General features: G+C 37.8%; 1 protein-coding gene across 16 annotated transcripts in view; it reads right to left on the bottom strand.

Moving 5' to 3' along the window:
- ZNF438 (zinc finger protein 438) overlaps window positions 1-27,581 on the bottom strand; it is a 50,868-nt gene that overhangs the window by 2,733 nt on the left and 20,554 nt on the right. For 6 of the 16 annotated variants that reach the window (XM_064401265.1, XM_064401473.1, XM_064401544.1 and 3 more), the window contains 3 exons: window positions 17,078-17,134; window positions 7,071-7,175; window positions 641-2,480 (listed from right to left, as the gene is read on the bottom strand). In XM_064401265.1, the coding sequence (XP_064257335.1) occupies window positions 641-2,480; window positions 7,071-7,175; window positions 17,078-17,105 (1,973 nt within the window). In that variant the 5' untranslated portion in view covers window positions 17,106-17,134. Of the gene's footprint in view, window positions 1-640; window positions 2,481-7,070; window positions 7,176-10,086; window positions 10,126-17,077; window positions 17,135-17,724; window positions 17,744-17,789; window positions 17,851-17,982; window positions 18,648-27,581 lie in introns of those variants that run through there. The other 10 variants (XM_064401985.1, XM_064402127.1, XM_064401936.1 and 7 more) reach the window with 9 other exon arrangements.

The raw sequence follows: 27,581 nt of genomic DNA, 5'->3' as shown, positions 1-27,581 counted from the left end.
ACTGGAACAAAAAAAAAGGCAACATTTATATTGTATCAAGAGATTTCACCTCAAAATCATAATACAGAGGTAAAAGTATGTTCTATCCATCTTAATACAGTGCATGTTAACTTTTCTGCTTGGCTGAGTGATTGCAAAAGCAGCAGTAAACTCAGGACAGATTAGCTCACAGCATTCCCTAAAAGGAAGTGGGATAATGATATTTAACAGGGAAAGCAAAGTACAGGCTAATACTGAAATATGAATTGTTTTTTGCTTACTGCAGTTGGTTCCCTTATCTTCCAGGGAAAACCCCAAAGTGGGTGGGATAGAAGACAAAGCACTAACCATGAGAAACCAAATGACCCAAATATGGCAGTATATTGGATGTTACTAGAATATATGCAAAATTAGTTTGGATATTCAAGTGTCAATAATGATTTATAGACAATCAGCTAATAATTTAGCTGATTTATAGTAAATCAGCTAAAATATACTGGTTGGTCTAATGGATTGACTAGATTCAAATGGAATATTTGAACGATCAGGAATCTCACTCGGTGGAAAAACGCAACAATTTTCATAATGGTGAGGTTTATTAATTTCCACTGACAACCTGAAATCCAGTTTTCATTAGCATTTACTTAGTGAGAGCTCTCACCTCTCTGCAGCTTCTTCTGCCTCTTTTATATTCCTCTCTCTCTTCTTTAAAGTGTCTTGCACCTGCTGCTCGCTAGCGTAGGGCTCTGTGCTGATAACAACCCTGTGGACTTCTCTGAGGTGGCCAAAGTACACTTTGGCATGGCCAAAAACTTTAGCACAGAATTCACAGCACACCAGCTTTTTGGATTTGCCTTCGTTGTGATGAAGCTTCATATGTGTGCTCAGGCTCCCAGAATGGATATATGCCTTCCTGCAGATCCTGCAGCTGTAGGGCCGCCTGTTCGTGTGCGTGTTCATGTGGTCCTGGAGGTGGTGCTTGTACTGGAACGTATGGTTACAAACCTGGCATCTGTGCAGCGGCTTAGGGACGGCTGAACATGTATTTCTGCTCAGATCACTTGATTTAGCTGATGTAGCATCACTGTGCTTGGAGCTTACACATTTATTGGTGAGTGAACCATTTAGAAATAAGTCCTGCTCACGAGACGGCGTCTCCACGACCGCTGCAGGAGTCAGTGATGTGAACGCCTGCACAACCACCACTGGTTTCGGTCTGATACTGCGGTATTTCTTCACTGCTTCTGCTTTATTGTCTTCAGGTGTCTGAATATCAACCTTTGCCCTCTCTCTTCCTTCTCTAAACTTATTAATGATGCATTTCCTTCGCTTGGCCTGAAAAGCCAATAAATCTTCCGGGGCTCTTTTTTTCCTGCCTCTTCTTTTAGGGGTTGCACTGCTCAATTTTTTAAGACTGTTGACATCATCCTCTTTGCTGGATGGAGAGAAGGTATTTTCTCGAATGGATTGTTTGGGGACTTGTGTAAATGATACCCCTAACTGCTTATCAAAGGCTTTGGTTTTCAAAGATGGTATCTTTTCACATTCAGACTTTAGTGAATGACCAGCTATGTCCATAACATTAATATTCTGCTTAGATTTACAGAACATGGAATTTTTCATTCTGGAGTAAGGCAAAATAGGAAGTTTTCCTTTTGGTGCTGATGGAGCCATCTGAATTGTACTGCCAAAAACCGCTGATGACAAGACAGCAACAGGACTTGTAGAATTTGTGTGTTTTTCCTTTAGTTTCTCAGATGTCAAGAGTGACTCTCTTGTGGTTTCCAATGCTGTCTTCACAGAATGTAGACTTAGTTTCATGGGATTAGTTGTACTTGCTGGCTTGGATAGAGAGTCTTCAACTACAGATGGTCCAGAAATACTATTGCTAGCAATTTTAGTTTTGTTCATCAAAAGCGAACTAGATTCCACACAATTGCTTTTATTCAGTGATGTGGCAACTCCAGTTTCAGCTGAGTCACAGTCTGCTACCATCACTTGCTCAGCTGAATCTGAACTAGAATGAGCTTCAGGACAGTCTTCAGGTAGAGGAGTCATGGGGGAAGTCTGTGATGAGACCAGGGCTTTGGTAGGAATCTTGTGACATGCGCTCAAACCAGAGATTTGTGCTGGTTTTTTGTCACTCAGCAATTTATTTCTTACAGATTGGTACCTGGGGATGGGCAGCTTTAGGTTTTCAGAGGAGGCCACAGTTGACTGCTGAACTTGCTGTGTTAGGGCAGGTGCAACACACGGCACAGCCAGCAGGGAAAAGGTGCCCTTGTGAGCAGCCACCTGCATGACAGCATAGTTCTGAGCTGGCACCACCAGGGGCTTGGGACCTGAAGCTGAAATTGGTGTCATTGGCTCAGGCAAAGATGACTGAAGGCAAGAAACCACTCCAGATGTTAAAATTTTTGGTACCATTTTTGGAGCAATGGTCCTAAACTGACTTTTCTTCTGAAAACTTTGTATTATATCCGAAGGGGATTTCTGTTTATCTGTAAGAATAACATAACACAGATGTAATATGAGACACAGTATTTTTTAAAAATTACTCTCTCAAAAATAAAATTGCTTACAAAGGATAGAGTTATGTTATCAAAGGATAACATAAGATTATTAAAAATATTTAGGCATTTAAATGAACACCAAATTAAATCTAGAACTGCAAAACTTTCCTAGACAAAAGCACTGTCTGAAGCAACATGTTTGAACACAGATTTGCAAAAAAAAATTCCTCTTAATCAAATCTTAATTGAATGTTTCCTTCTAGGTTAGAAACTACATGACATTTCAGAACAAATACACCCATAAGCCTCTTCAGCCCTGGAAAAGCTGTGAGAGCATGCTGGCAATATTCTGCTGGAAACACAGGGACAGGATTTCAGCTCCATGACACACAACTTCCCTGAGCACCAGCTGTGATCATGTGTTTCAAAAAGAATCATGCCATCTTTCAGACATTCTCTACTATTTAGAATTTGTGGGTTTTATGAGATACAGACCAAAGTTTGCCTGATGAAGTCTTAGAAAAATTACTGCCACAAAACATGCAAATAATGTATAATAAAATCAAAGAGGACTTGAAAAAATATGTGACTATTAACTACTGTTAAATACCCAATCACAAAAATTACGCAGGTGCCACTAATGCACAACAGAACTACTGCAGTAAATTATTTAAACACTTTCTTGAAATATGCAATTTATCAAGGTTATACAACAATTTCTTCCTGTTTCTATTTGTGTTCATAAAAGTCATAAATGATTTCAGTAAAAAATGTGAGGATAATTAAAAAAACAAAAGGAAAACAATGTAATTCATATAACATAATATGCATTAGGCAGCAAAGACACCTGCTGACCTTTCAGACTCCACAGAAAAGGAGTTGATACATTGTTAATTGTACCACTACCATTTCATCTATCAGTCTCATTACCCACTCTCAAATTCAATTATTGACGCCTCCAGTTCTCCAAACCTGGAATAGGTTTCCTGGAAAAATGGAAATTGCAACCACTAAAAATTCAGCTACAAAGATTCCAGGCAGAAAGGCAATTTGGACATAAGCAAAAATCATTTGAGAAGAATCACATTTGAATTGAATACATGAAAGTAAATGCCTCAACCTTGAAATATTGTAGTACAGTAATTCCATAGGAAAGTTTCCATTCCTTGCCACTTTAAATACTTGTATTACAAATGCATTTATAGGTGATTCTGAACTTAAAAAGGTAACTGTGAATTACTACCAACACTGGAAAGTCAAGTAAATTTATCTTAATCCTGGATGTTCTTCTCAGACATCACACACTTTGCAGCAAGCACTGCAAGCTACAGCCTATCATGTTTCATGACCAGAACTCCTGGACAGATACATGTGCATATTCATGGTGTGCACATGTGCAGTAAAGCCACTGCCTTCAGGACATGCTGGATGCACTGAGCAATCACATAGAAACTATGCAGTTCATATTTAGTAGATCTGATGCTTTTCAACACTCTTTGATCAGCAGATTCATAGAGCAATAACTATGCAGGGCATAAGCCTTTGATCCTTTTATTGCCATCTATTGCATCAAACCCCAAGTTCATTATGCACTTTCTTTATACTCCAGTTAAGTGAAACTACTGGGCACCACCATAACTTTCTCTCTGCTCAGTGTCTGCAGAGCCCTTCTGAATTTCTAGACATTCTGTGCAGACTGGGTTACAGTACACCCAGAAGTCCTACATAAATAGAGATCCCTGCACACAGGGATCAATCCAGGCTTGTGCAACCTGGAAAAAGCAGAAACATATGTTTAAAAAGGTTTCCCTACAGCACTTTTTAGCCCCAAATTTTAATTTTTTTTTAATCTAGTAATTAAATATATAGAAATCTTTACATTTTCAACTACTAAGATTTTTGTTAGTCATATGATGATTTGTTTCCCACAAGGTATCGTCCTGTTGCTTTTGAGTAAATGATTTAAGTAGTTCTGAGAAAGAGAACAACACTAGGTAAAGTATTTTAATCACTAACCAAGCTAGCCCTGAACTTCGATGATAGTTACAGCTCAAACCATATAACTTAAATACAGCAGATAACAAAATAAGGGTACTTTCCTTTTAGGGAACAGAATCAGTTCTTATTTCTCCAGATTATGCTTGTCAGACACTGACAATAAAGACTTCCTCCAAATCTGCAGCTATTTAGCTTGACACAATATTCAACATGAAGCTGTTTCCATTCTCTCTCATTTCTCTTGTTCCTCTCCCTTTTTATTTCAAAATTTCATTCACTGATTTGCATATAACTTTTAGGAATGCCAGCATTTAAGCAGATTACCACCCCTGCTACTCTAAGTTACAAGGCACCCACTCTTCCACCAATGGTAACGGGAAAAGGTGGAAGGTTTGCTGTGGACACGTCACCTCTACAAATGGCAGTCATAAAAGAAAGGTTAATTTGAACTTAGGAGGAAGTATTTGTAGAAATAATGTATAGCATTAGCTTTAAAAAGAACCATATGTTTCTCAAATGCATTGACATGCCTAATGCAAAATTCAGCAGTAAAATTAGTTTTCTATAAAGAATCTCCACATATTTTCTCAGCATTCCACAGGAGAGTGTTGCTCTAAAAGCCAAGACCTTCATCAATATGAAACACAAGATGCTCTTTGAAATAAGGTCTGTTTAGATCAATATCCTTCTTACACAGGTAACACAATACTGAGAATTGATATAACTGTTTGAGAAGGGATTTTTATACAAGCACTTTTTCCAACCAGTGTAATTTTATCCTAAGTTTTCCATGTTGTTTGGTACCAACCTTCAGTACAATTTTTTTTTGTCCCCCCACTTTTTCACAAGTTGACATCAGACATTCTAGTGCACAGCTATTCTGTTGCAGTGCTTCTGGTAAGCGAAGGAACACTCGACTCTGCATTTCCCTCCCCTCCAACACAGCTACTGGAGTTAAGCTGCTTAGCCAGTGCCTAAATATAGAGAAGGGCTAGATGCAGACTAGCAGCCTGATGATGCTTCAGGCTCTGTTAACATTTTGCCTGCAGACTGGGAAAGCTGATTGGAAGAACTGGTGCAAGACCACTTAGCATCTTGGATCAGGAGAAAGCAGCCAGTCAATTCACAGACTGCAGGTTCTGCTGACCCCACCCAGAGCATGAAAGTACCATCAGTGACCAAAATTCTGGTTTCCATTTATAGTTGGTGAAAAGTTTCCACAACTTCCTTTGCACACAGCAAGAGCTATAGTAATTCATGTTTTCACCACACTGAAGGACTTGAATATGCTCTGGCTGCCTGGCTTGTGCAAAGGCAGCTTGGAAACCTCATATGCATCTCTCAGGGACATTCCATTTCTTCCAAATTATTTCTGTCTCTGATTCAAAGGACTCATTTTGAGTTGTCATCTGTGGCCTGAGGAAAAGCTTTTGTGCCTATGCAATCCCATGAAGTCATTCACCTAGGAAGGGGAAGTTTCAGTTACGGGAGGCTCTGTAATGGCATTTATGAGGTTGGCCCTTCGTTTTAGACAACACTCTTTCTACAAGTAAATCTGCAAATCCTTCACTGGAAGGTAACAATTTTTATACTTTCTTTAAAATTTTCATTAATAACAAAGGAAATAAATGAAAGTATTAGGTTTAATATGAAGGACGTGAAGCTCATTTTTACCTGCTGTGTTCTCAGTCTTTCAGATGAGTGTGGAATTGGGACAACAGGTATACACTTTTAACTAATTACACACAAGGCTAAACCAAATGCAGTTTGACCTATTTACTTTAAAAGTCTCTCTTAAAAGGTTAATGGTTACCATGCTAGAACCTGCAAGTATCAAATCCCTCAGATACTTGCAGGATGTCATAAGCTTTCATCCCTTCTAAATAACCTTAAAATTGTATAGAAGTGGACAGTGACACACCAACACAAAAATCAATGATGCATTAAATTCTCTGATAGATCCATGCTAGGAAGACTCCTCTGGAGGAAATGGAGTTTCCATGGAGTGCTGCTTCTTCATGGTTCCCCTGCCTTCCCAAGTCATCCAAGTCTGGTCTACCTCAGCCTAGTCTGCCTTACTTGTACTTCCTTTATAGCCTGTTCCCTATGTAAAGCACACAACATTGCTGAACTCAGATGCTGTAGAAAGTATCAGAAGAAATTTAGTTTTCAGTACTATCTGGTCAATTTTGAAAATAACCACCAAATAGCCACCACAGGAACCACTGAGTAACAGAGTTCATTTTCTAAATAATCCTTTTAATTTTTTAAATAATCCTTGTAGGTCTGCCTCAGTTGTGCACGTTTGTATTTCATTTGTGTATGAATTGACATATGAGAGAAAATAACACCAAAAAAAGAATAATCTTGTTTTGAAGGAAAAGACAGAATATAGATGAAGATTCCTGAGTACTCAATGAATATTAATACAGCTGAGTCTTTTGCTGACTTTAAAAGGAAGAGTATCTTTTCTGTGGGAAAGAAAAAAAATGCACAACTGTCTAAGACACAACATGAGATCTTTTTCTGCCAATGATAGTTAATCACTCATTTTGCCAAATCTCCATACACACTAAATACCTGTGGATACTGTCTTTCCAGCACAAGTTTCTTGCTTTTGCTGACCCAGCATATTTTGTTGGACACAATGTTTCTCTGCAGGATTAGCATGCAAAAAAACACCACCTGCAAAAGTGCTTCAATTATAAATAGATCCCAGAACAAAAAAACCCCAAACAACCAAACCCCCAAAACCAACAAAACCCAGAAAAAGACAACACAAAATGGCAATATAAAACATTAACTTCCAGTTAATGCATTAAGAAAACTATGGCTTTTTGCTCTTTGGCACTTTTCTCTCCTAAAAATACACTTTAAAATCTAATGCATTACATGCCAAATGCAAGGTGATAGCTTAATAATTGATTAAAGCTGGTTAATGTGGCAAACAGATGGGATGGTTTAGCTTCAGTGTCATGGCAGACAGTGACAGTCAACAGCAGCAAAACAAAATGCTTCAAAAAATGAAGATTCAGTAGCTTTATTGAGTAGTTTTAACACAGGTGCTAAATTCTATGCTCATTTACACTTTCCATAATTCCATGCAAATAAACTGCAGATATTATAGAAAACAGAATTTGGACTTCTTTATTCAAAACCAGTTTTGCCACACACCTGTACAAAGTAAGATTACTAATAAAACCTACAAACCATGAGGTTCCAGATCTATACATTACAGCAATTAATTTGCATTTGTTTCTACCTTTGCTAATAATAGCTGCCTGGGAGGAATATTGTGTTCTGGGTATTTGCATCAGAAAATTTTCTAAAATTAATTTCAACAGAAAACACCAGCCATTCTCAGTATGTCTGCATTAAAACATTAAATATAAAGAAATAAGAAAAAATAATCTAGTGACACATCTGTGCATCAGGTGAAGACCTTCGTATATGACATAGCAATGTCTCTTTCATCTGTGAGAGAGCTACCCAAATTAAGCAAAGCTGTAGACTCTGGGCATGTGTTCAGTAGACACTTCAAGCAGCTAACTTTTCCAATGATTACATTCTATGGAGTGTGCTCCTGCTTCAGGCTGGGCCGGATTTTCCCTGAACTATGGCTTCAGGTCCAAGCACCCAAGCTGGAAAGAGGAAATGGCCTCTCCTTATCTCTGAACTGCAGAGCCGACAGTGTGGAAGAGAAACAGGAGAATATACAGGGCAAGCAGAAAAAGGACAAGGCTAGAAATGAGACTTGAAAAGTGTCTAGGCCAAAGAGTCAGGGTGGGATATGGGAATTAAATGCAGACTTAAGTCAGGTAACCAACATTACACGAGGTGGAAAGGAGAAGCATTTAAGCCAAAAGAGGAATCTCACATTTCTTACCTTTTTAGTACTCAATTTTTAAAAGAGTATTATAACTACGTTTACATAATAGTGCTTTTGTGCAATTTAAACTGGCTTAGAAAAATAAACAATATAACAAAGTATTTTAATGCAAGATTGGAAAAATCTCTGTAGATCATTCACATAAACACTAAGATACAGAATGTGCAAATACAATTAGAAAACTTATTCTGGTATTTCAAAGGAGGAACAAAATAATTTGTTAAAGTTCTAGAAGCTTTAAACTGTATCTTTAAAGCTATATATAATTAGATCTGATTTGGACATAAATGTGATTTGCTAGTTGTGCAATAAGCATTTTATAATTTAGAAAAGTTCTCTTTACAGACTGTGCAAGTTTATTATTTTAAGGGATTAGGATTATAGGGCATTTCAAGAAATTCTGTGAGCAGTGGGATGCTTTCTGGATGCCTTAAATGGTCTCCAAAAGACTCTTAGCAGAAGAACATATTGAAATAACAATACTTTTTTTTTTACATTAATTGGACTCCATTAAAGAGGATGTTCAACATTAAAATTTCTAGTGGCGTTTTTCAGCGTGGGAATAAGCTACAACTATTTTTAGCATAAACTGCCACCTTGCAGAGGTAAGTCATACAGTAATCCAAGATCATGGGTATATAGTTTGCATTTAAGAAGTCCTCCAGTTTCCTCTCTAATTCAGTCTGTTTTTGCCTGAAATGTCCTTTCTGCACTATTAACCACATATTGATACATGCTAAAGTTTATACAGATCTAACATAACTTAAGAAAACAAAAATTAGATTATGCCACTTTCTCAACTTCCAGAATTGCTTTCCTCTGTTGTTTGAAGTACAGAGGAGAGGCCTTTCACACAGTCCTCTTCTCCAAATTGGAGAGGAATAGACTCTATTGATTGACGGGCTATTGGATGGATAAGGGATTGGCTGGATGCTCATGGTGAACAGTTCAATGCCCATATGGAGATGGGTGACCCGTGGTGTCCCTTGGGTCCATACTGGGACCAGTGCTGTTCCATACCAGTGACACTGACAATGGCATTAAGTGCACCCTCAGCAGGTCTGCAGGCAAAAGCAAGCTGAGAGGTGCAGCTGGCACACCTGGAGGATGGGATGCCTGAGGCACCTGGACAAGATCAAGAAGTGCCCCATGGGAAGCTCATGAGTTCCTGCACATGGGTCACGACAGTCCCTGGTATCAACACACGTGGGGCCAAAGTGATTCAGAGCAGCTCTGCCAAGAACTTGGGGGTACTGGTGGATGAAAAGCTGACTGTGAGCTGCAAACGTGCACTCCCAGCCCAGAAACCAAACTGGGCTGCATCCAGAGCACCGTGGGCAGCAGGGGAGGGAGGGGACTCTGCCCCTCTGCTCTGACCTGGTGAGACCCACCCGGAGCACAGCATCAGCCCTACAGCCCTTGGCATAGGAAAGACATGGACCTGTGGAGCAAGGCCAGAGAAGGGCCACGAAAATGATGAGGAGGATGGAACACCTCTTGTATGAGGTTAGGCTGGGACAGAGATGGGGTTATTTAGTCTGGGGAAGGCTCCAAGAAGACCTGATTGGGGCCTTACAATACCTGAAAGGGGCTGAAAAGCAAGACAGCGACACTTTTTTACAGTGCTTGCAGAAACAGGACAAAGCATAATGGTTTTAAACTAAAATAAAGTAGATTCACACTAGATACAAGGAAGAAATTTTTTACCTGCCCGTCACTCACACCAGCATCTTGGCTTCAATATCTCTGTCCCCAGAGAAAAGTATATCATAAAAAATACCCATACTAAAGCAGACTTGTTAAACACAAGTTAACACATTGTGAGAAATTTAGTCACTATATTAGCAGCACTGGCAACAGTAATAATTTAATTTCTCGTAGATTAAGATTTCATAGATATCTGTATTGTCCCACCACAAATAACTTTCAAAATATGTATGAAATACTATTTCTGCAGGGAACCACAAGTGGCCAACAGCTTTGAGGCAACCTTTTTGAGTTGAGACCTGAAACATATTAGCCACACTATCCAAAAATCACTACAGGAAATCACTATAGGTGAATCACTATAGGTGAATCACTATTCAAAAGCAGCTTCCTATATACAATGTGGGCAATGCATGGATTAACACAACCTCCTGTTATAAAAAGCCTTTTTTGTGCTACTGTATAAAGGAAGAAAGTCTTTAAAGTCAGAATACACATAAGAGTCAGAATACATATACATACGAGATTTTTAGACACTTTTGCAATGAATTTAAAATACATTTATTAGCAGATCTAAATGCTTTTTGAGCACCTCTCATGCAGTGTTTGTGAACTTTAAAAGCTTTCAATTTTTTTGAAGGCACAGCCTTTCAAGTTATAAGCTACTCATTTCATATTAGGGTCAACAAAATTAATAGGTCTTAAGCAGATCAAAATATTTTCATATCAAGAAATGAAAACTGGCATAAAGAAAGCTAGACATAAAGAATCTGTAATTACTTACAACCTTTTCCACCTTTACAGCTGAAAAAACTACACAGATTTTTCTCACTATGGCAGTATAAGAACTAAGGGCTCAAAATGGTTCCTGGCCTCTACAACCACACAAATAAGTGACTAAATTTAATTTCTATTTAAGCACAGAACTTCTTTTTGAGAGACACTGTTAGATACATCATCAAAGACTGTATTTCAGCTTCTTTACGCCTCTGCAAGTTCCAGCAACCAATCATGTCAGCCTCAGAGTGGGCATTACCTGGGAACCTTGGTGATTTGACAGGATGCAATTGAGTAGAATGGAAATTATTTTGCTATCACTGCAAGTCCACTGGTTATCTTTGTTGGTTTTACCCAGTCATTCTGTTCCATAGAGGACACCACCCCTGAAGATTTGCAAAGCAAAGCTGGATTGATGCAGCCACTTGGGGGAACTAATTGTTCAGAAAATAGTTGAAGGAGGTGATGGAAGCATTGGTCATAAACTAGTAATTCATAACCCCCAAACAGCATTGCAAATATAAATTATGTACTTTAGAAAGTGGGGATAAACACCTGTAATTGGATTTTTCAAAATTCCGGACAGAATTGCCAGTGGAATTGGCATAAATTTCTTTTAGGGAGCTTCAGGAAAGATATGGACCTAAACAGTAATTCATCCACTGTAAAGTCAATGTATAGTTATTTTTAAAGGCTCTATCAAGATCAAATCAACATGGACAAAATTTCAATATGCCTAATGTATGTAGTAATTAATGGACTTATTTTCTCTTAAGTACAGGAAACAGTAACTACCAAAACTGCTTCAAAAATTAAGGCAAAATTCTTCAAGAACTATGCAGCATGAAAAGGTCAAGTAGAACCATTTAATTAATAAAATCATAAAGTAGTTTCTGATTACATTTTTGCTCTTCTTTCAAAAAAGAGAATGCACCTACATCCTACTGAGAGTTCAGCCCTCTTTGGGACAGAAAACATGTATGTCTCACTTCAGTAAGGGAATTAGGCCACTTACTCCCAAATTTTAATTTTTTTAAATACTGACATGCAAACAAAAGACAACACAACAAAAAATGAAAGTTTTATTCTTGTTAAAGAGTACTTTTTTGTGTGAGAATCAGTGCACCTTTTTTCTAAAGAAAGACTGTATGCAAGAGAAAACAATTAATTTACCACTTCGGCTCAATACAGCAATCATATTTTACTTGAGGCATTAAAAACATCTGCATGGTGACTTCTGTAGTACAAACCTCAAAAATGTTCCCTCATGAACTGAGGATCAAAAGACTGCCAGTCTTGTCTCGGCCTATTTTGAGTCTTCTGTTATAAATTATACACTAACTTATCACTCCCCAAAGAAAGGGCCAGAAAAACTGTTAAACTCCAAGGATAGCTGGAGAGTATCTTCTGAGGGATTTTGTTAATAGGTAATTTCACTGAATATTACTTAAGTGGTCTAAGTTTTGAATGGGGAATCCCTATTGAAGGTTTTTGTTTGCTCTATTTGTCCCCCCTTTTTTTTTCTTCAGAAGCCAGATTTCTTTGGAAAAACTCTCCAGCTCTAGCTGAGAAACACCATTGTTACCTGTAGTTAATTCAGCTGAAGATTAAAACTAAAAGATTAAAGGATCTCCACAGTATGTATATTTTTTCAAAGATAGACATGGATCTGCATTGCATAGGAAAACTAAAACATCTTCTGAAATGCTATGGTCCTGGCTAGACAAATATTAATTTTCATAACATATAAAATTATCACTTGCTGATGAACTTGGACACAGCTAGACCTCACTGGCAGTAGGATGCAGCAGAAAACCATTCAAATTACAGTATCTGACTGATTTTCCTCCCTCAGTGCATAATTACAATTATTTGCAATGCTTACTGGCATTGCTAGCTTGCCCATGCCAGCCACACCATGCTGTTTAAAGGCAGCGCTGGCTGTGGGATACACTGCAGACAGGTGATAACGGATCAGCAAGGCCGGGCAGTGAGGATGGAAGCGGAGGATGCCGCCCTTGCCCGGCCGTGTCCGTGTCCGTGTCCGTGTCCGTGTCCGTGTCCGTGTCCGTGTCCGTGTCCGTGCGCGGAGCCGGGAGCGGAGCCGGGAGCGGAGCCAGCAGAGGGAGTCGGTGCCCGTCCCGCAGCCCCGCTCCGCGCGTCCAGCCCGGCTCCGAGCCGCGGCTCACGGCCACGGCCCCGCTGCCGGCTTCAAACAACACACAGGCCTAATAACAGGCCTAATAACTGGCCTAATATTTTTGTAATGTTAAATACGGCTTGTCCTGAAAAATCCCCCAAGCCGCAGTCAGGTACAGAACCGCACCCAACCTCCGCACAACTTTGTGACGAGTTACCTTAGTGTTTCAAAACATTCTACCTCTGCAAACTCTTCAGTCAATTCATTGTTTTGCATAACTTGAGAGCATCCTAAAGCTAAGCAGCTGAGCCGTCCTGTTTGAAAGTAATTACTTCTATCAGCATCTTCTACAACTGCAGTACAATTATTCTGCCTGAGATGAAAAAAAAAATCCTTTACTGAACTTGTGTTAATCTAGTCAGTGCCTGAAATGGCACATCCGTGTTACTAGAACCACTAGTATTTACACTAGATGTTCTTCTTTCAGTAGACAAATGAAAATAAAGCACTGTTACCAACGTGTTTTCCCATCCCAAGGAATACCCTGAAATCTTTGTCAAACTTTCCCGCTTTCATCATTGCTCAGCTCATCACACAAACCATCTGCATAAATAAAGATGCAAGCATCTGCTGTATGGCAAATGGTCTCAGGGGCAGATGTTTTTATCCTTGCATTCATGTCACTGGCTTGGATACATTATTTGAACAGATGTACACAATCTGAAAGTGTCGTGTCCCACAGTGAAACGTCTCCAACTGCTTCTATCAAAGTACATAAATGCTATTTGCACCTGCATTTATGTTAATGATACAAAGGCAGCAGGGGTTCCAGCAAAGTGAGAGCTGATGCTAAGAAACACATTTAAAAGGCTAATGGAAGTTTGAGATCTCCCAGCACCAAACAACCATACTAACATGGATACAAAGTGTGCAGAACCACACTTGACCTATGATTCTAAAAAAGTTAAAATAAACATATTCAAAGAACAAAACTATTACTTTAGTGTGTGATACCCTTTTCCAATGGATATTTTAAAAAGACAAAACCTATTAGATAAATAAACCAGGACAGTCTTATATTTTGCAAAATATTTCTCTAAGATACACAATTCTTTCATGTTAGAGTAATTTAACAAAAATATTTTATAAATCTGACAATGCCAACAGTATTTCAGTTCACTAAGGCACAGCAGTATTGTATGCCATGATGGAGCATTATAAAAAATACCAACACTTGCTCAACAGTAAATATTTAATATAAGTGTGAATAGTCAAATATAATGCTTCAATGATTGTTGTCATGTCATATGTTGTCATATTAATGAAATGATAATTTCATAATCCTGAGGAAGAAATAAAATTTGACAAGTTAGACACTTATTGTTCAGAAAAGTGCATCTAATTGAACATGGTGTTACAATTGCTTGCTACTTAAAAGATAGTCACGCTTCGTATAAAATATTTTAAAACTAAGAAAAATACAGATGTCTTGAAGGAGTACGGATTAAATTACAGAACACCTGCTATTACATGACAAATGGCAGCAGTGAAGTGTTTAGCTGTCACTCAAAGACCCTGCACTAATCATTACTTCCATACTTAACTGAAAAATAACAAGTACACTCAAAGTACAGAAACACTGACAAATATGCCACACTGAACGTAACTGATGAATAGGTTCCATTTCCAATCTAATCTATTCCCTAAAGTTTTATTTGTAAGAAATGTACCAACATAAGAGTTGTACATAAATCATCACAAATTACTAATACCCTGCATGTTTTCAAAGTGCTACATTTAAGAAGCAAGTGACAGTTGATATGAAGACAAAAAAGTATCATAGTAAAAAAATATACAGAGACGAATGTATTTGTAGAGTATCATCATTTCACACTGATATAGCTCCTGGTCATGATCTAGGGAGGTTCTGCAAAGAGATCTTGACAAATTAAGAGGACTGGGCAACACCAGCCACATGAAGTCCAACATACAAAGTGCTGTACTTTGTCCCTGGGATGGGGCAAACCTGGATGTAGAGACTGGGCAATGAGAGGCTGGAGCTCAGTGCCACAGAAAGGAACCTGGGGGTCCTGGCCCATGGCAAGCTGAACCTGAGCCAGCAGTGCCCTGGCAGCCAGGAGGGCCAACCCTGTCCTGGGGGCACCAGGCACAGCATGGCCAGCAGGGCAAGGGAGGGGATTGTCCTGCTCTGCTCTGCCCTGGGAAGGTCTCACCTGAGTGCTGGGGGCAGCTCTGCGTGCCACAATATACGGAAGATATGAAACTGTTAGCATGAAAAGGAGAGCCACAAAGTGGTGAAGGGCCCTGAGGGGAAGCTGTGTGAGGAGCAGCTGAGATCACTTGGTCTGTTCATCCTGGGGGAGAGGACACTGCAGGGAGACCTCACTGCAGTTTTGTGAGGAGAAGAGGAGGGACAAGTGACAGGACATGAGGGAATGGCCTGAAGTTGTGTCAGGGGAGGATTAGGCTGGATATCCAGAAAAGGTTCTTCACCCAGAGGATGGTTGGGCACTGGGACAGGCTCCCCAGGGCAGTGCTCACAATAGCAAGCCCAAAGGAATTCAAGAAGTGTTTGTACAATGCTCTCATGCACATGGTGTGACTCTCTGGGGTGGTGCTGTGCAGGGCCAGGAGTTGGACTCTGTGATCCTTGTGGGTCCCTTGCAACTCAGGATATTCTGTTATTCTGTGACTTCTACCATGGAAGCTCACTTCCAAGTTTACCATTCCCTCTGGGTACAAGTCAGTAACAGGATACTGACTGGAATGGATTTTGATTTAGGGGAAAAAAGAAAAAGCCTTCAAAAAAGTTTCAAAGCAAATTCTTAATTGATTTGAAGTTTACATAGAGCTTCACAGTCTATATTCTCCTATTACTATTCAGAAATGGCTTTAATGTAAGAGTATAACCAGAGTCAAATTCCTGTTACTTAAAGGAAAAATTAAACGAATGCTTTTAAGTATTAGAATTGAGTACTTCAGTCACAAGCATGGGAATGTAGAGCACACTCTGGGATGGGCAGCTTTACCCAACAGGAAGTACTGTCTTCCTTGAAAGAACAGTCCCAAGAGACACAGAATTCATCACCTGAGATCAATCAGAATGACATGCTTCTGGAACAGCTTCCTCAGAATTATTATAGCATCATAAAAATACTCAGTCTCACAAAACAGGTAAAGTATAAACTTACATGACAGTAAAAGCTCAAGGCTTCAAATAAAGTAATAGAGAGTGCTCTTCCTAATTAACATAAGTACTAACAATGGAAACTTAACTGACAACCAGCAATGGTTCTGAAAGGTCCATTAGAGCTGATGTCATATCCATCAAACGTTCACTCACATTTAAGTATCATTAAAAATTACATTAATGTTAAAAATCATACTTAAGCATTAGCATTGAGACACAGATCAAAAGGGAAAGGAAACTGAAGTTACAGCTACACATTTAGAGGCTTGAGAATACACAAATACCCTTACTAATAACAGAGGGAAAAAATCAAGACAAAACCCTAGTGAAAACTAAATCAAATTAAAGACAACTTTTAAAGAAACCACATAGAAGAAAGAACTAAACAAAAAGAAAAAATAGTAATGATGGGAATGCTGAAGAAAAGGCATTTAAAAAAAAATAAGTTAACATTCATTCCTGTTTCTGCTAACTGTGTAGCATAATTTGCAGATAGATTTTGACCCCATTTAATATGGGGATCAAATACAGCAGGGATTTTTAAATATATGAAGATTTTTTTAAAAAATAATAAAACCTGAATACTTAATTCTGCTGAATCAAAGAAGAAGCAGATTTATGCTTCTTCAAGTTTCAACTACAGGTGTTAACAGTAATTAGCAATGCCCTAAAGAAGAATATAATTTTAGCTACTGTAATTGTTTAAGTGATAAATGCCGCAGTAACAGCTTTTCTTTTTTCAAATCATACCACAGCAGAATACTAGACACAAATAATATAGTGATTAATAATAATGATATTTCTTCAACATTTTGAATCACAAGCATCTAATTTCTAAATAAAGTATAGAAAGCATACTATACCTGCAGAAACTGTTAACGGATTCTGCATTATGCCCTTTAACAGTTACGACAATGTTCCTAGAAAGAAATACAGATACTTAGAAGCTCTGATAATTTCTTGCAAACTAACAAAAAAGTGAACAGGACAATGGCAAGAGTTTCCAGAGTTGTACTTCAGAATGGATCCCAGTATGTCCATAGTCTCATGAAAATATCACCAGAGATTTAAACCAAGGGTTTCTTTGGACCCCTATGTGTGCTCTCCATATTTCAACACTGTGTACTACTAACTTAGGCTTTTTGTGATTAAACAACCTTCTTAAAGCCAGGAAAGAGGACAGTCACGAATCCCCACATGGCAATACATTCTGAAGAATCACAGACAATATAGGGTTAAGCAATCATTTCCCTTCAAACACATGGACCTGTTGGGGAGGATCCAGAGGAGAGCCCCAATGCTGATCACAGGGCTAAAGCAACTCTCTGTGAAGACAGAGCTGGGGCTGATCAGCCTGAAGAAAAGAAGGCTCCAAGGAGACCTTACAGCACCCTCCAGCACCTAAAGACAGCCAACAGAAAAGCTGGAGTGGACTTTTTACAAGTGCATCTGCAGATAGGACAAGGGGTATTAGCATTAAATTGAAAGAGGATAGGTTTAGATTACATACTAGGCAGAAATGCTTTACTGTAAGGGTGGTGAGGCACTGGAACAGTTTTCCTGTGAATGCCTCACCAAGGCCAAGCTGGATGCAGCTTTGAGCAGTGTGATCTAGCAGAAGGTACCTGCCCAGGCAGGGCTGCTGGGACTAGTGGGGCCTTTAGGGTCCCTTCCAACCCAAACCACTGTGATTCTCTGTGACTGCATGGATCCCACATAACTGTGTGACCAGCAGACTCTTCCATGGATGCTACAATGAAGACACTACCTTGCTCTTGTGAACCAAACATTACACTGCCGCCTGTGCTGAATGTGCTGATGGTATTTACAGCAAGATGTGACACACTGCATTTGACAAAATGGTTTTACATCAAATGGCCACCCAGTAAATCAAGAGTTGGCTGCTTCTTTCCAGTGCAGTTGAGTGTGCTGTTCAAGCTCTGCTGAAGTGGGATTCAACAGTCAGGGAGGAAAGACACAGGATAATACAATGACAATATAAAAACTACTGTTCTCCACTTAGATTTATTTTTCATAAAATGGCCTAGCTTTTGGAATGGCTGCATAATAGTTTGGTTCAACGGAACACCACTAACATGTTACACATCACAAAGGGTATGAAGCTCTTGTTCTGCTGATGCAGCCAGAGGCTTTGGGAAGGCAACAGAAAAGTCCATTGACTGATACAGATGGAACTAAAACTTCTTGGGGGTTTACTCAGATCTTGGTTTTCATATATCCATAGTGAACATCTACAACATTCCCACAAACAAAGCCAGCTGCACAGATGTGGAGATTGCTGACTTTCCTGACCAATTTAACAGCCAGGAGAATCTTTCATCAAGAACATGCCAGACATGCACTCAGGACACATCTTCTGAGCACATGATGTTCCAAAGATTAGTTTTGATTAAATACAGAATACATAGGACAAATAATGATGCAAATACAAAAAAAAAAAAAAGCCTTGAACATATTTCTTTACTATCATGCAAAAAAAATTGACTCTCAAAAAGCAAAAGTGAGGTTCTGGAAGAAGATGGTTCTGTAGGTAGCCATAAAGTGAAAAGAAAACCAATTCCATTCTCGGGAAGTTCAACATCCTGAATGGATGAACACTGAGCATGGCTGCTGTGAGGAGACCTCTCACACAGCAAACAGGTGAAGCTCTGGCAGCTGTATCTTCTGTTCTGAGCCACAGCTAACATGCAGCTCTGGTGCATCAACCAGCACCTCCTGGCAGGGTGCTGATGCCCATCAGCAGATCCCCAGCTGCCTCAGAGAGCCTCTGTCCGTGGTACTTAAGCAGCCAAGCCATGAGCTGTCAGGCCCAGCACTCAAACACACACTGGCTCATCTAAATGCAGCTTGATGTTGTGGAAGCATACAGACAGCTCCCTCTGCACATCCAAGAATGGAACAGGCCACATCAGTAGAATTTTGGAATGGTGAGACACTTCCGGAAATCAGTGTGGGTTTCCAACTTGTCTGTCACCCACATTGTAAGACATCCTTCCTTAAGGCCATGTTGATAAATAACAGCTTTTCAGAGAATCAAAGTCTGAAGTTTTTCTTCCCCCTTAGTATTTACAGGACTTGAAAACACTCTGAAACATTTAAACCAACACATATTCTTGTAAAAACAATTTGAGAAATTATATTCAAATAAAGCTTCTCAAATTTACTCTTTCAAAGTCCCATTGTTTTTCGGTTTCCATGTTCTTTCCCTGTGTATAGGAGCATTAAATCATGTTAAGAGGGTGCCCCTTATAGCTACCATTTATAGCTACCATCAACTTTTAGAATTATAACAAACCAGACTTCAGGATACAGTTCAACAATTCTTAGAATACTATGTGGAAATAGAAGCTCCAGATATTTTTCCAATGTTCTTCCCAGACACACTCACAAACCCTAACACTACAATACAAAATTGGATCATATAAAACCAAACATTGTATAGAGGCATCTATAATTTGAATTCAACTCTAACTGCAGCAAGATAATGGTATTAACCTAGAAAATCAGTGCTTATTTGACAGACATTGATCACAATAATAATAATAATAATAATAATTTTAAAAGAGTATAATTTCTCCAATTAAAATTGATCATTTCTTTTAGCAATTCATGAATAGTATTTTTATTATTGTTGTAATATGAAAGTACCTTCCATTACATTTTATATTTGGAGATATTTAATGAAGTAACCTCTCTTTTTGGAAAAACTGAAGAGCACAAGATTCTGAAATCAGGACAAATTCTTATCCCTTCAAATTTTTCTATCCATCCTTATATATTGCTGTGTTAAAGCATGTTTTCTTTGACTACATATAATTTACAAAGCAAACCATAAACATTGTGCATTGGTCCCATCTGTGTTTTACACTGTTTTCAAATACATCAATTGTGATCCTGTCTTTTTGATCCTTTCTCTGACAGTTTTTGACACTTTTCTGCTAGGCTCATGTTTAACAGATATTTATTATCTATACACATTTTATGCACGTCCTAAACATAAAATAAAGTCTCAAAAAGTTCTGTACAATACATTGATTCAAACTTTTAGAATTTGAAGATTATAACATCCACAAAACTACTTATGCCTGCCCTGAGCAAGTCTGGGGGTATTTTTCCCACTTCACTATAAATCTGGCTTGATATGACTACTTTCCATTAAAAAAAATAAAATAAAAAAAAATCCAGCTGATGCTCAAAAAAAGCTATGCTTAGAACTAAAATTACTAATTTAATTTTGTACCTCTTTTATGTTCTTACATCCAGAAAAAAATTTAGGCTGGTCAGCAACTAATAATTCAGTATGTCCTGATGTTCTTATTGAATACTGAAGAGGCAAATGTTTTTTCACTCTTCCCTGGTTACATTTGATTCCAATACTGGCTCTTTCCAAATACACGAATTTCTATCTGCCAATATCATAAATTATTCTCCACCTGAGAGCTTATAAAAACTATGAAGATTTTAAAATTCTATATAATGTTAAAATTTGTTTTGCTCAGTATATAACTCTACCATAAGACTCTAAATAAAATCATTCAAGTCACAGTATTCCAGAACTGAAATTAGTTTTCTAGAAATCTGCTGACTACTCAGAGATGAAAGAAAAGAAATCTATTACAAGAATTTCAAGTGAAGTGGCATTGAAGCCGGACAGAATTAGAAAGTAAAATCTCTCTTAATGCCATAAAATAAGTTCTGTCATGCCTGTACTATTCCTTATGTTACCAGAGAATGAAAGGATAAATTGCATTATTCCTAAGAGGCAAAAATAGCAAGCAAACTGGAAAAAAAATCCCATACTGTAACTCAGTCTGTAAAGGAAGCAGAGCATATACATGTAATAATTTCAAAGCAATTTTCACAGGAAGATACCCACAGGTCTTTTATATGAAACAGGTGTCCTGACAGACACACTGAATATGAATATCAGTTGAACCCAATTAACCTAATTCGATGCTTGTCCATACTAAGACATTTATCTTAGATGTTACACAAAATCCTTTAGGATATTACAGAGAGAGCGATAAATAGGCTGTAAAGGTTATGACATTAATTTTACTGTCATCCTCATGCTTTAAGCAGACATCAAAACTAAAAACCTCATCCTCTGGGAAGGAAGAACTACCTGAAAGTAATTATAGGACTTATTATCATAACAGTATTAAACTAGACCACTATGACCCTAACCAAATTTATTTTTGGTACCTTTTGTTAAAAGAACAAAGCTTCTCAATGACAACTGCACCTTCTAATACAGTGTACATTAGTTCAGGCACTGGAAGAAAGCATTAAATCAAATCTTGTAACTTCATATTAAGCTTAATTATGAATTTTAATTTAAAACTAAGCATGTAAAGAAATATTATGTAATTTAATTTCAGAACGAAAACATCCAGCTGAAAAGAAAAATTAAATACTTATTACAGTTTAGAAAAGACATTCTCCCAACAGAAGCCCATGAAATGCCCATTTGTATTTCAAAAGCAATTTTATTCACTTCATTTTTCACATCTGTTCTTTCACATACCATGCCATCTTGTAAATGAGTGCCATGCAAACAGTATTTTCCCATAATTTAGAAACTTTCCAACTGAAACCAAGTTCCCCAAGAAGCATGAATGTATTGAATCAGTGCAGCTTCCAGGAAAGTTGGCAAAATCCATTGTTATATAAAGGCCAAGTTAGACTTGAAATAAAAGATTAAAAAATTGAAGTTATGAAAAAATAGAGAGAAAGATAAAAATGACAGACACAATGACTGACTAGCGTAACACACAAAAGCATTTGTTCAAGCAAGTGTATCTGCCAAAAGCCTGCAGTGCTTGGCTACTTTATAAAATCAAGCACAAGGCATTAAGCCAATTTGTTTAAAAACTAAAAACACCTCAAAAATCCTAAACCCCAATAATCAAGCAACAGCTGATTTGCATTTCTGAAAATCTGCAACAATATTCTGCATTTCACTATTTACATCTTCAGTCTCAAACGTCTGATTTACTCCATGTTTTCTATTTTTCGTATTTTTACATCAGGAGTTAATCCTGTATCAGATCCTAGTCTTCCCATTCTACACCCAAAGAGATATGCATGTAGTCACAAACAACAGTGTCTGAAATTGCTCACTGCTTGTGTTTCCATACTTAGATAATTCATCACGGAGAAATGCGTGTCCATGGCAGAATTCTTTTGGCTGAGCGCATAAGATGACTTCAGCAGAACCACAAAAAGAAAGAGAACAGTACAAACCCAGCAGAACCTAAAACCCAGGCTATTTTTAAACTTTTGGTCATCCTGTGAGATGGACCAGTCCGAGCGCATTTCCTGAACTTCGAGCCTTACATGCACTGAATGCCACAGTGGCAATCCTGGACAAAAATGCTTCCCTTCATACTCTGCTGGGTGATGTGGGGAATGGTTGGCTGGCAAGCCCACACTCTGCCCATCTGTCAGAGTGGAACTGTGCCTACACGACAGGTTCTATGCCACTTTCAGTAACATGTTGCTGAGAATAAAAGCTTATTTATGAAACAACATAGGGCAACAGCAACGTTTGGCTTAAAATAGCAGGCAAATGAGAAATGATTGCTTTTCTTGAGTAGATAAGTCTTTTGAAATCAGCTTGAAGGTTTTTCACGTGTATGAATAAAGACTAGCACATACACTGCAAGAAATGAGGCTGTTCCACACATTTTCTACTATTGTGGACAAACTAGCATACAGTCTCACTAATTATTATTTTACAACTGTAACTATCTCCAAAAAAGCAAATTCAAGGACCTGCAAAAAAATGTATTAAAGTGAAATTTCTCAACAAGACACTGGGAGAAGAGAAGGCTAAAGAAGGTACAATATTGAGTCTTCATTTTATGAAATGTATGTGTATTAAAATAAAGTGTCCTGGAACAGTTTTTATGACTATAAATAACCCCAACTATTTTCCATTTAAGAAAACAACTCCATTCCAAAAAAATTGAAAAGAGCCCAGTCACCATTATGCCTAATATTAGCCAATTCATTGAATGTCAAAAAATAACTTTTTTTTTTCCAAATTTCCAATTTAAAAAGACAGATTGTCATATTATGTTTTCCTTAGTAAATCCCTTCTTGGTAGGAGTGCTCTGAATGCCACAAACTGGAGACCCATGTAAGTGCCATGTCTGGGTTAGACATATTTGCCATTACTTTGTACTAAAAGGCCAAAGTTTCTGATTTAAAATACAATCTTGATTATTACTGGTGTGAATGTAACTATGAAATGATGAATCAATACAAATTGGTAGATTTTGTTCTTGACTCTTAGGACAGCTAAAAAAATAGTTCTGGAAAATACAAATTTCATTTTTACAACATACTACATGAAATCTATGCTGTCCATAGTTCTTACAATTTAAATTCAAATTAACTTAGTATTTAAAACAAAACAAGAAACAGAAATGTGTACCATTCTTAGTGACTAATCTAGAATTCACTTTTAAAATTCAAACAACACAGTTCCTTCTACTCCTGTTCCTCCCCACTACGTTATGCTGGTTCTTAATTAAGCACTCATTTATTGCTTGGGTCCAAACTGCTTAGAAGCTTTGTTGGGATTCTCAGCAATGCAGTTTCATAAGACACAATCTGAGTATCTTACACTTCTGTTAGCAATATGTTAAGTCATTTATAGTGGAATTGCAGCACACCACTATGATTTTCAGTCTGTAATACCTAATTAAACTCTGAGACTTTTTTACTTTTGTTCGTAATTAATTACTGTTTTGATTTGGTAAGACCAGACTACATATTTATCTCTCACTGTGTACCTGCTGCTGTACATTAGCTTTCTTTTCAGATAAACAATATCACAAACACTAAAACAGCAATTTCATTGGAGTTACACTAAAACTGCACAGAACCAGACAAACATCTGTGGCTGTGTACACAGCTACTCACAAAATCATTCAGGTTGGCAGAAACTGCACAAGGTCATCCCGTCCAACTTCCCTGCTGCAAACAGGGTCAACACTGGCCTTACAGCTTTGTCTGGATGAGTCTTAAAAACATCAACAACTGCCTCTCAGAAATCATATTGTATTTACTAACTGACAGCAAAGGGTAGCCTGAAAATGACAGCAAAATTTGGTTTACATATATAGGACAGATTGTTTCATCAACTCCTATAACAATGCTCTTACCACACTTCAGAATTACCTAAGCCCCCCATATTTAATATTTAATCTATCAATTATGCTGATGGATTAAAGAGAATTTCAGTTATTGGCAGAGAATAAAGACATTTTATAATAAAATGCCGTATATACTTTTTATTTACTTATGAATAACCTGTTTTGACACTACAGAAGTCCAGATTATTTCAAAGAGCAGAACAAGGTTAACGTACAAAGGTACCAAACAAAATAATTAAAGAGGACTACAGGAAGGACCAAAAAGACCCATTTAGTTGTATTTTACTTGTTTGGTTGAGTTTTTTTTTAATCTTTCTATTACTAGTAGTGTTACAGCAGTGTTACAACTTCCAGTGAAAGCTTTAGGATTCTGTTCATTTTAGACTACAGAAAGAACAAGCCAGCTCTGCAATGCTGAAAGGAGAGCAAGTTCTGTTTAATTTGATAGTGCTAACATATTTTGGAGCTATTTGATACCTCAAAACATAACCACATGTACAAAAAATTTATTTGAATGTGTCAGATAACACAGCCCTAAAAATTCCACTAATAATCAGAGGATTAAGAGCTACATTCACCCGCACAATTTTGACTAAGTTTGAAATGTGATGCCAAATTCTTCACAGAATCACAGATGGCCCTGAAGTTTTGTAGAGACTAAACAAGAAATAGTCAATCACTTCTTCTATTTTGACTGAAGTATTTTGGGTTACTTCAACACTAATCTGCATCTCTCTGATAAAACTTCCCGTGTCATTGAGGAAGGATTTTGTACAGGGTTTCATTATTTTCCTATAGTCTGGGTATGTTGTTAATGTGTTACTTAGAAGAAAAACCAACAGCTGACAAAAAGAAAAAAAACACTCCAGGCTTTGCAAGGTGAATAGCTTTTGCAATTCTGACAAAAATAATGGAATTATTTCTGATTTTACAGCTGCAAACTTGAACACTGTACTCAATTTTGCCACGGTACCAAATAAGAGCATCATCCACAGCTGTTTCTTAAGAATTTCCATTACAAGTTTCTTAAAGAAAGCTACATTATAGCATTTATAAAGTTTGTGCAGCAATATCCTCCATACTTCATAAAATGCAGTGTATGTTTTTAAGTTCAAAATATTGTAGTCACAGACCCAAAAAACCAAATATTCAAGAACTAACAAATAAAAATAAAAATTAAAAATAAAAAATAAAAATACCATCCATTTACTATGACTGTGCCCAACCAAGCAATAAATGACCTAGGCCAAGATGTGATGTGCTTCCAAGAAGTTAAAATTCAAACTGCCTACCAATTGATGACTTTCTGTTAAAACTCCCTCTCAAAAGGGTTCACCTCTAACATGCATTCAAACTGCTAAGACAGAACTTAAAGAAACAAAGACCAGGAAAATGGTATTAGCACCAAAAAACTAACACTGCCACATGCTTAAGACCACTAAAGCAAACCATATTCTAAGGCCTAACAAACAAAAAAAGTTCTTAATTTGAATTATACACCGAACTATTTAGTGACTTATGTTGAAGGAAGAAGCCTGTTTTCTTCAGCTGAACTCAAAAGCAAGTTCTAAGGTCTATTGAAGAAGTAGAATTCATTTCAGCACGTGTAACTGTTGTGAGGCACAACTGGTCCTTGCAGATAGCTCTGTAGTAAAAAATATTCCAGGTAAGGAATCAGGTGTTGTAGTAAGAACTGGTTCACCTGTTTTGGTGCTACACTGATTCTGCCCCCAAACTCTGCCTCCAATACTGCCAGCCCAGACTGTTCCAGGGCCAAGGATGGGCTTTTTCTGGATAGCTGAGTGTCTAGTACACTTCAAGAACAGATACACTTTTAAAACTAGAGAAGCAAATACAATAGTTGGATTTTTTTTTAACAATACCCAATATTAAAAACATTGCTTAACTATGAATTTTATCCTAGGTTTCCCAAACACGATCCTACTCCCCAGGAAGGAATATGTGTTTAACTGGTCATACCTAAAAATCCTGTAAAAATCTAATGACTAGCACAAGCAACTTCCATCTTAAGCAGCTTCCACCTGCCTCCCAAGCATATATTAAATTGTTCTACATTGGAAGAATCATCAAACAGTAAGCTGACAAATTAGAACATAATCTCACTCATAAAACCCAGAGTTCCAAATTTAGTGCAAAAATTAAAAGGTCACATTTTATACAAGTTCTGTCACAGGGGGTGCCTTAAGTGTTAAAGAATATTGCGTAAATTTTATACTTGTAGATAAAAAGAATTCCCAACATGCAACCAATGCACTCAAAATTATGTTGCGTAATTAAGGCAGTTCAACATCCACAGCTGAAGGTGTGAACTACAGCTCTGGAACCCTCACAAGAGCTGCAGCCAGGGCAGTGACAGCCCAGCTGAGAGCTGAGCACAGGCAGCAGAGGCAGCATCTGCCCTCCCTGTTGCTGCTGAGCCCAGACTAATTCACACAGACCACAGCAGAGAGGTTCAGCTGCTCACCCGCATTGTTTGCTTGGTCACATCCCTCTCATTCTCTGGGAAAGGACTGTCACCACTTTGATGGATTCTCCTGCATGGAATGTCCCAGTTCCCTGGCTGGGAGCTCCCAGAGCTCTGACCCAACTGAAAAAGCAACTGCTGGGTTGAAGTGACTAATGTGTCATTTACTTTAAGAACAATCAGAACATAAGAGAGTGTATTTGCTAGTCAATCTGGTATACATACATTTTTTAATACAAATAGTAGAATTTGAATAGACACAAACATTCCAGACATAGCCAGTTTTGGTGACATGTGTTATTGACTAGCATCAAGAAGTACATAAAATATCAGCTGATGTTCAAAACTGGTACACCATTCCTAGAAAATATGCAGGACAACATATTCTATGACTTAGTTAAATTATTCTCTTTCTTGCAGTCTGTTCTTGTCTATCAGCACTGTGTTACTGATGAACCACACTTATTAAAAAAACTTTCACACAGTTAAAAATACAAAAAAAACCCTCAAAATATAACCTGTCCTAGTTTACTGCCTTCACTCACTTAGCTTGTGTTGTTCTCATTGTGCAAATAATCCTTGCCAAAATAATTTTCGTTTTTGTATCCACCACCCTGTTTGTTGTTTGAAAAATGTTAAAGGCACAGAGCTTCAAAGACTATCGGACATTTTTAATGAAGTGTCCTTAAAACATGT

This window comes from Passer domesticus, chromosome 1 (genome assembly GCF_036417665.1).
Source record: "Passer domesticus isolate bPasDom1 chromosome 1, bPasDom1.hap1, whole genome shotgun sequence".
Lineage (NCBI taxonomy): Eukaryota > Metazoa > Chordata > Aves > Passeriformes > Passeridae > Passer > Passer domesticus.
This window is presented reverse-complemented; position numbering and strand designations above follow the sequence as displayed.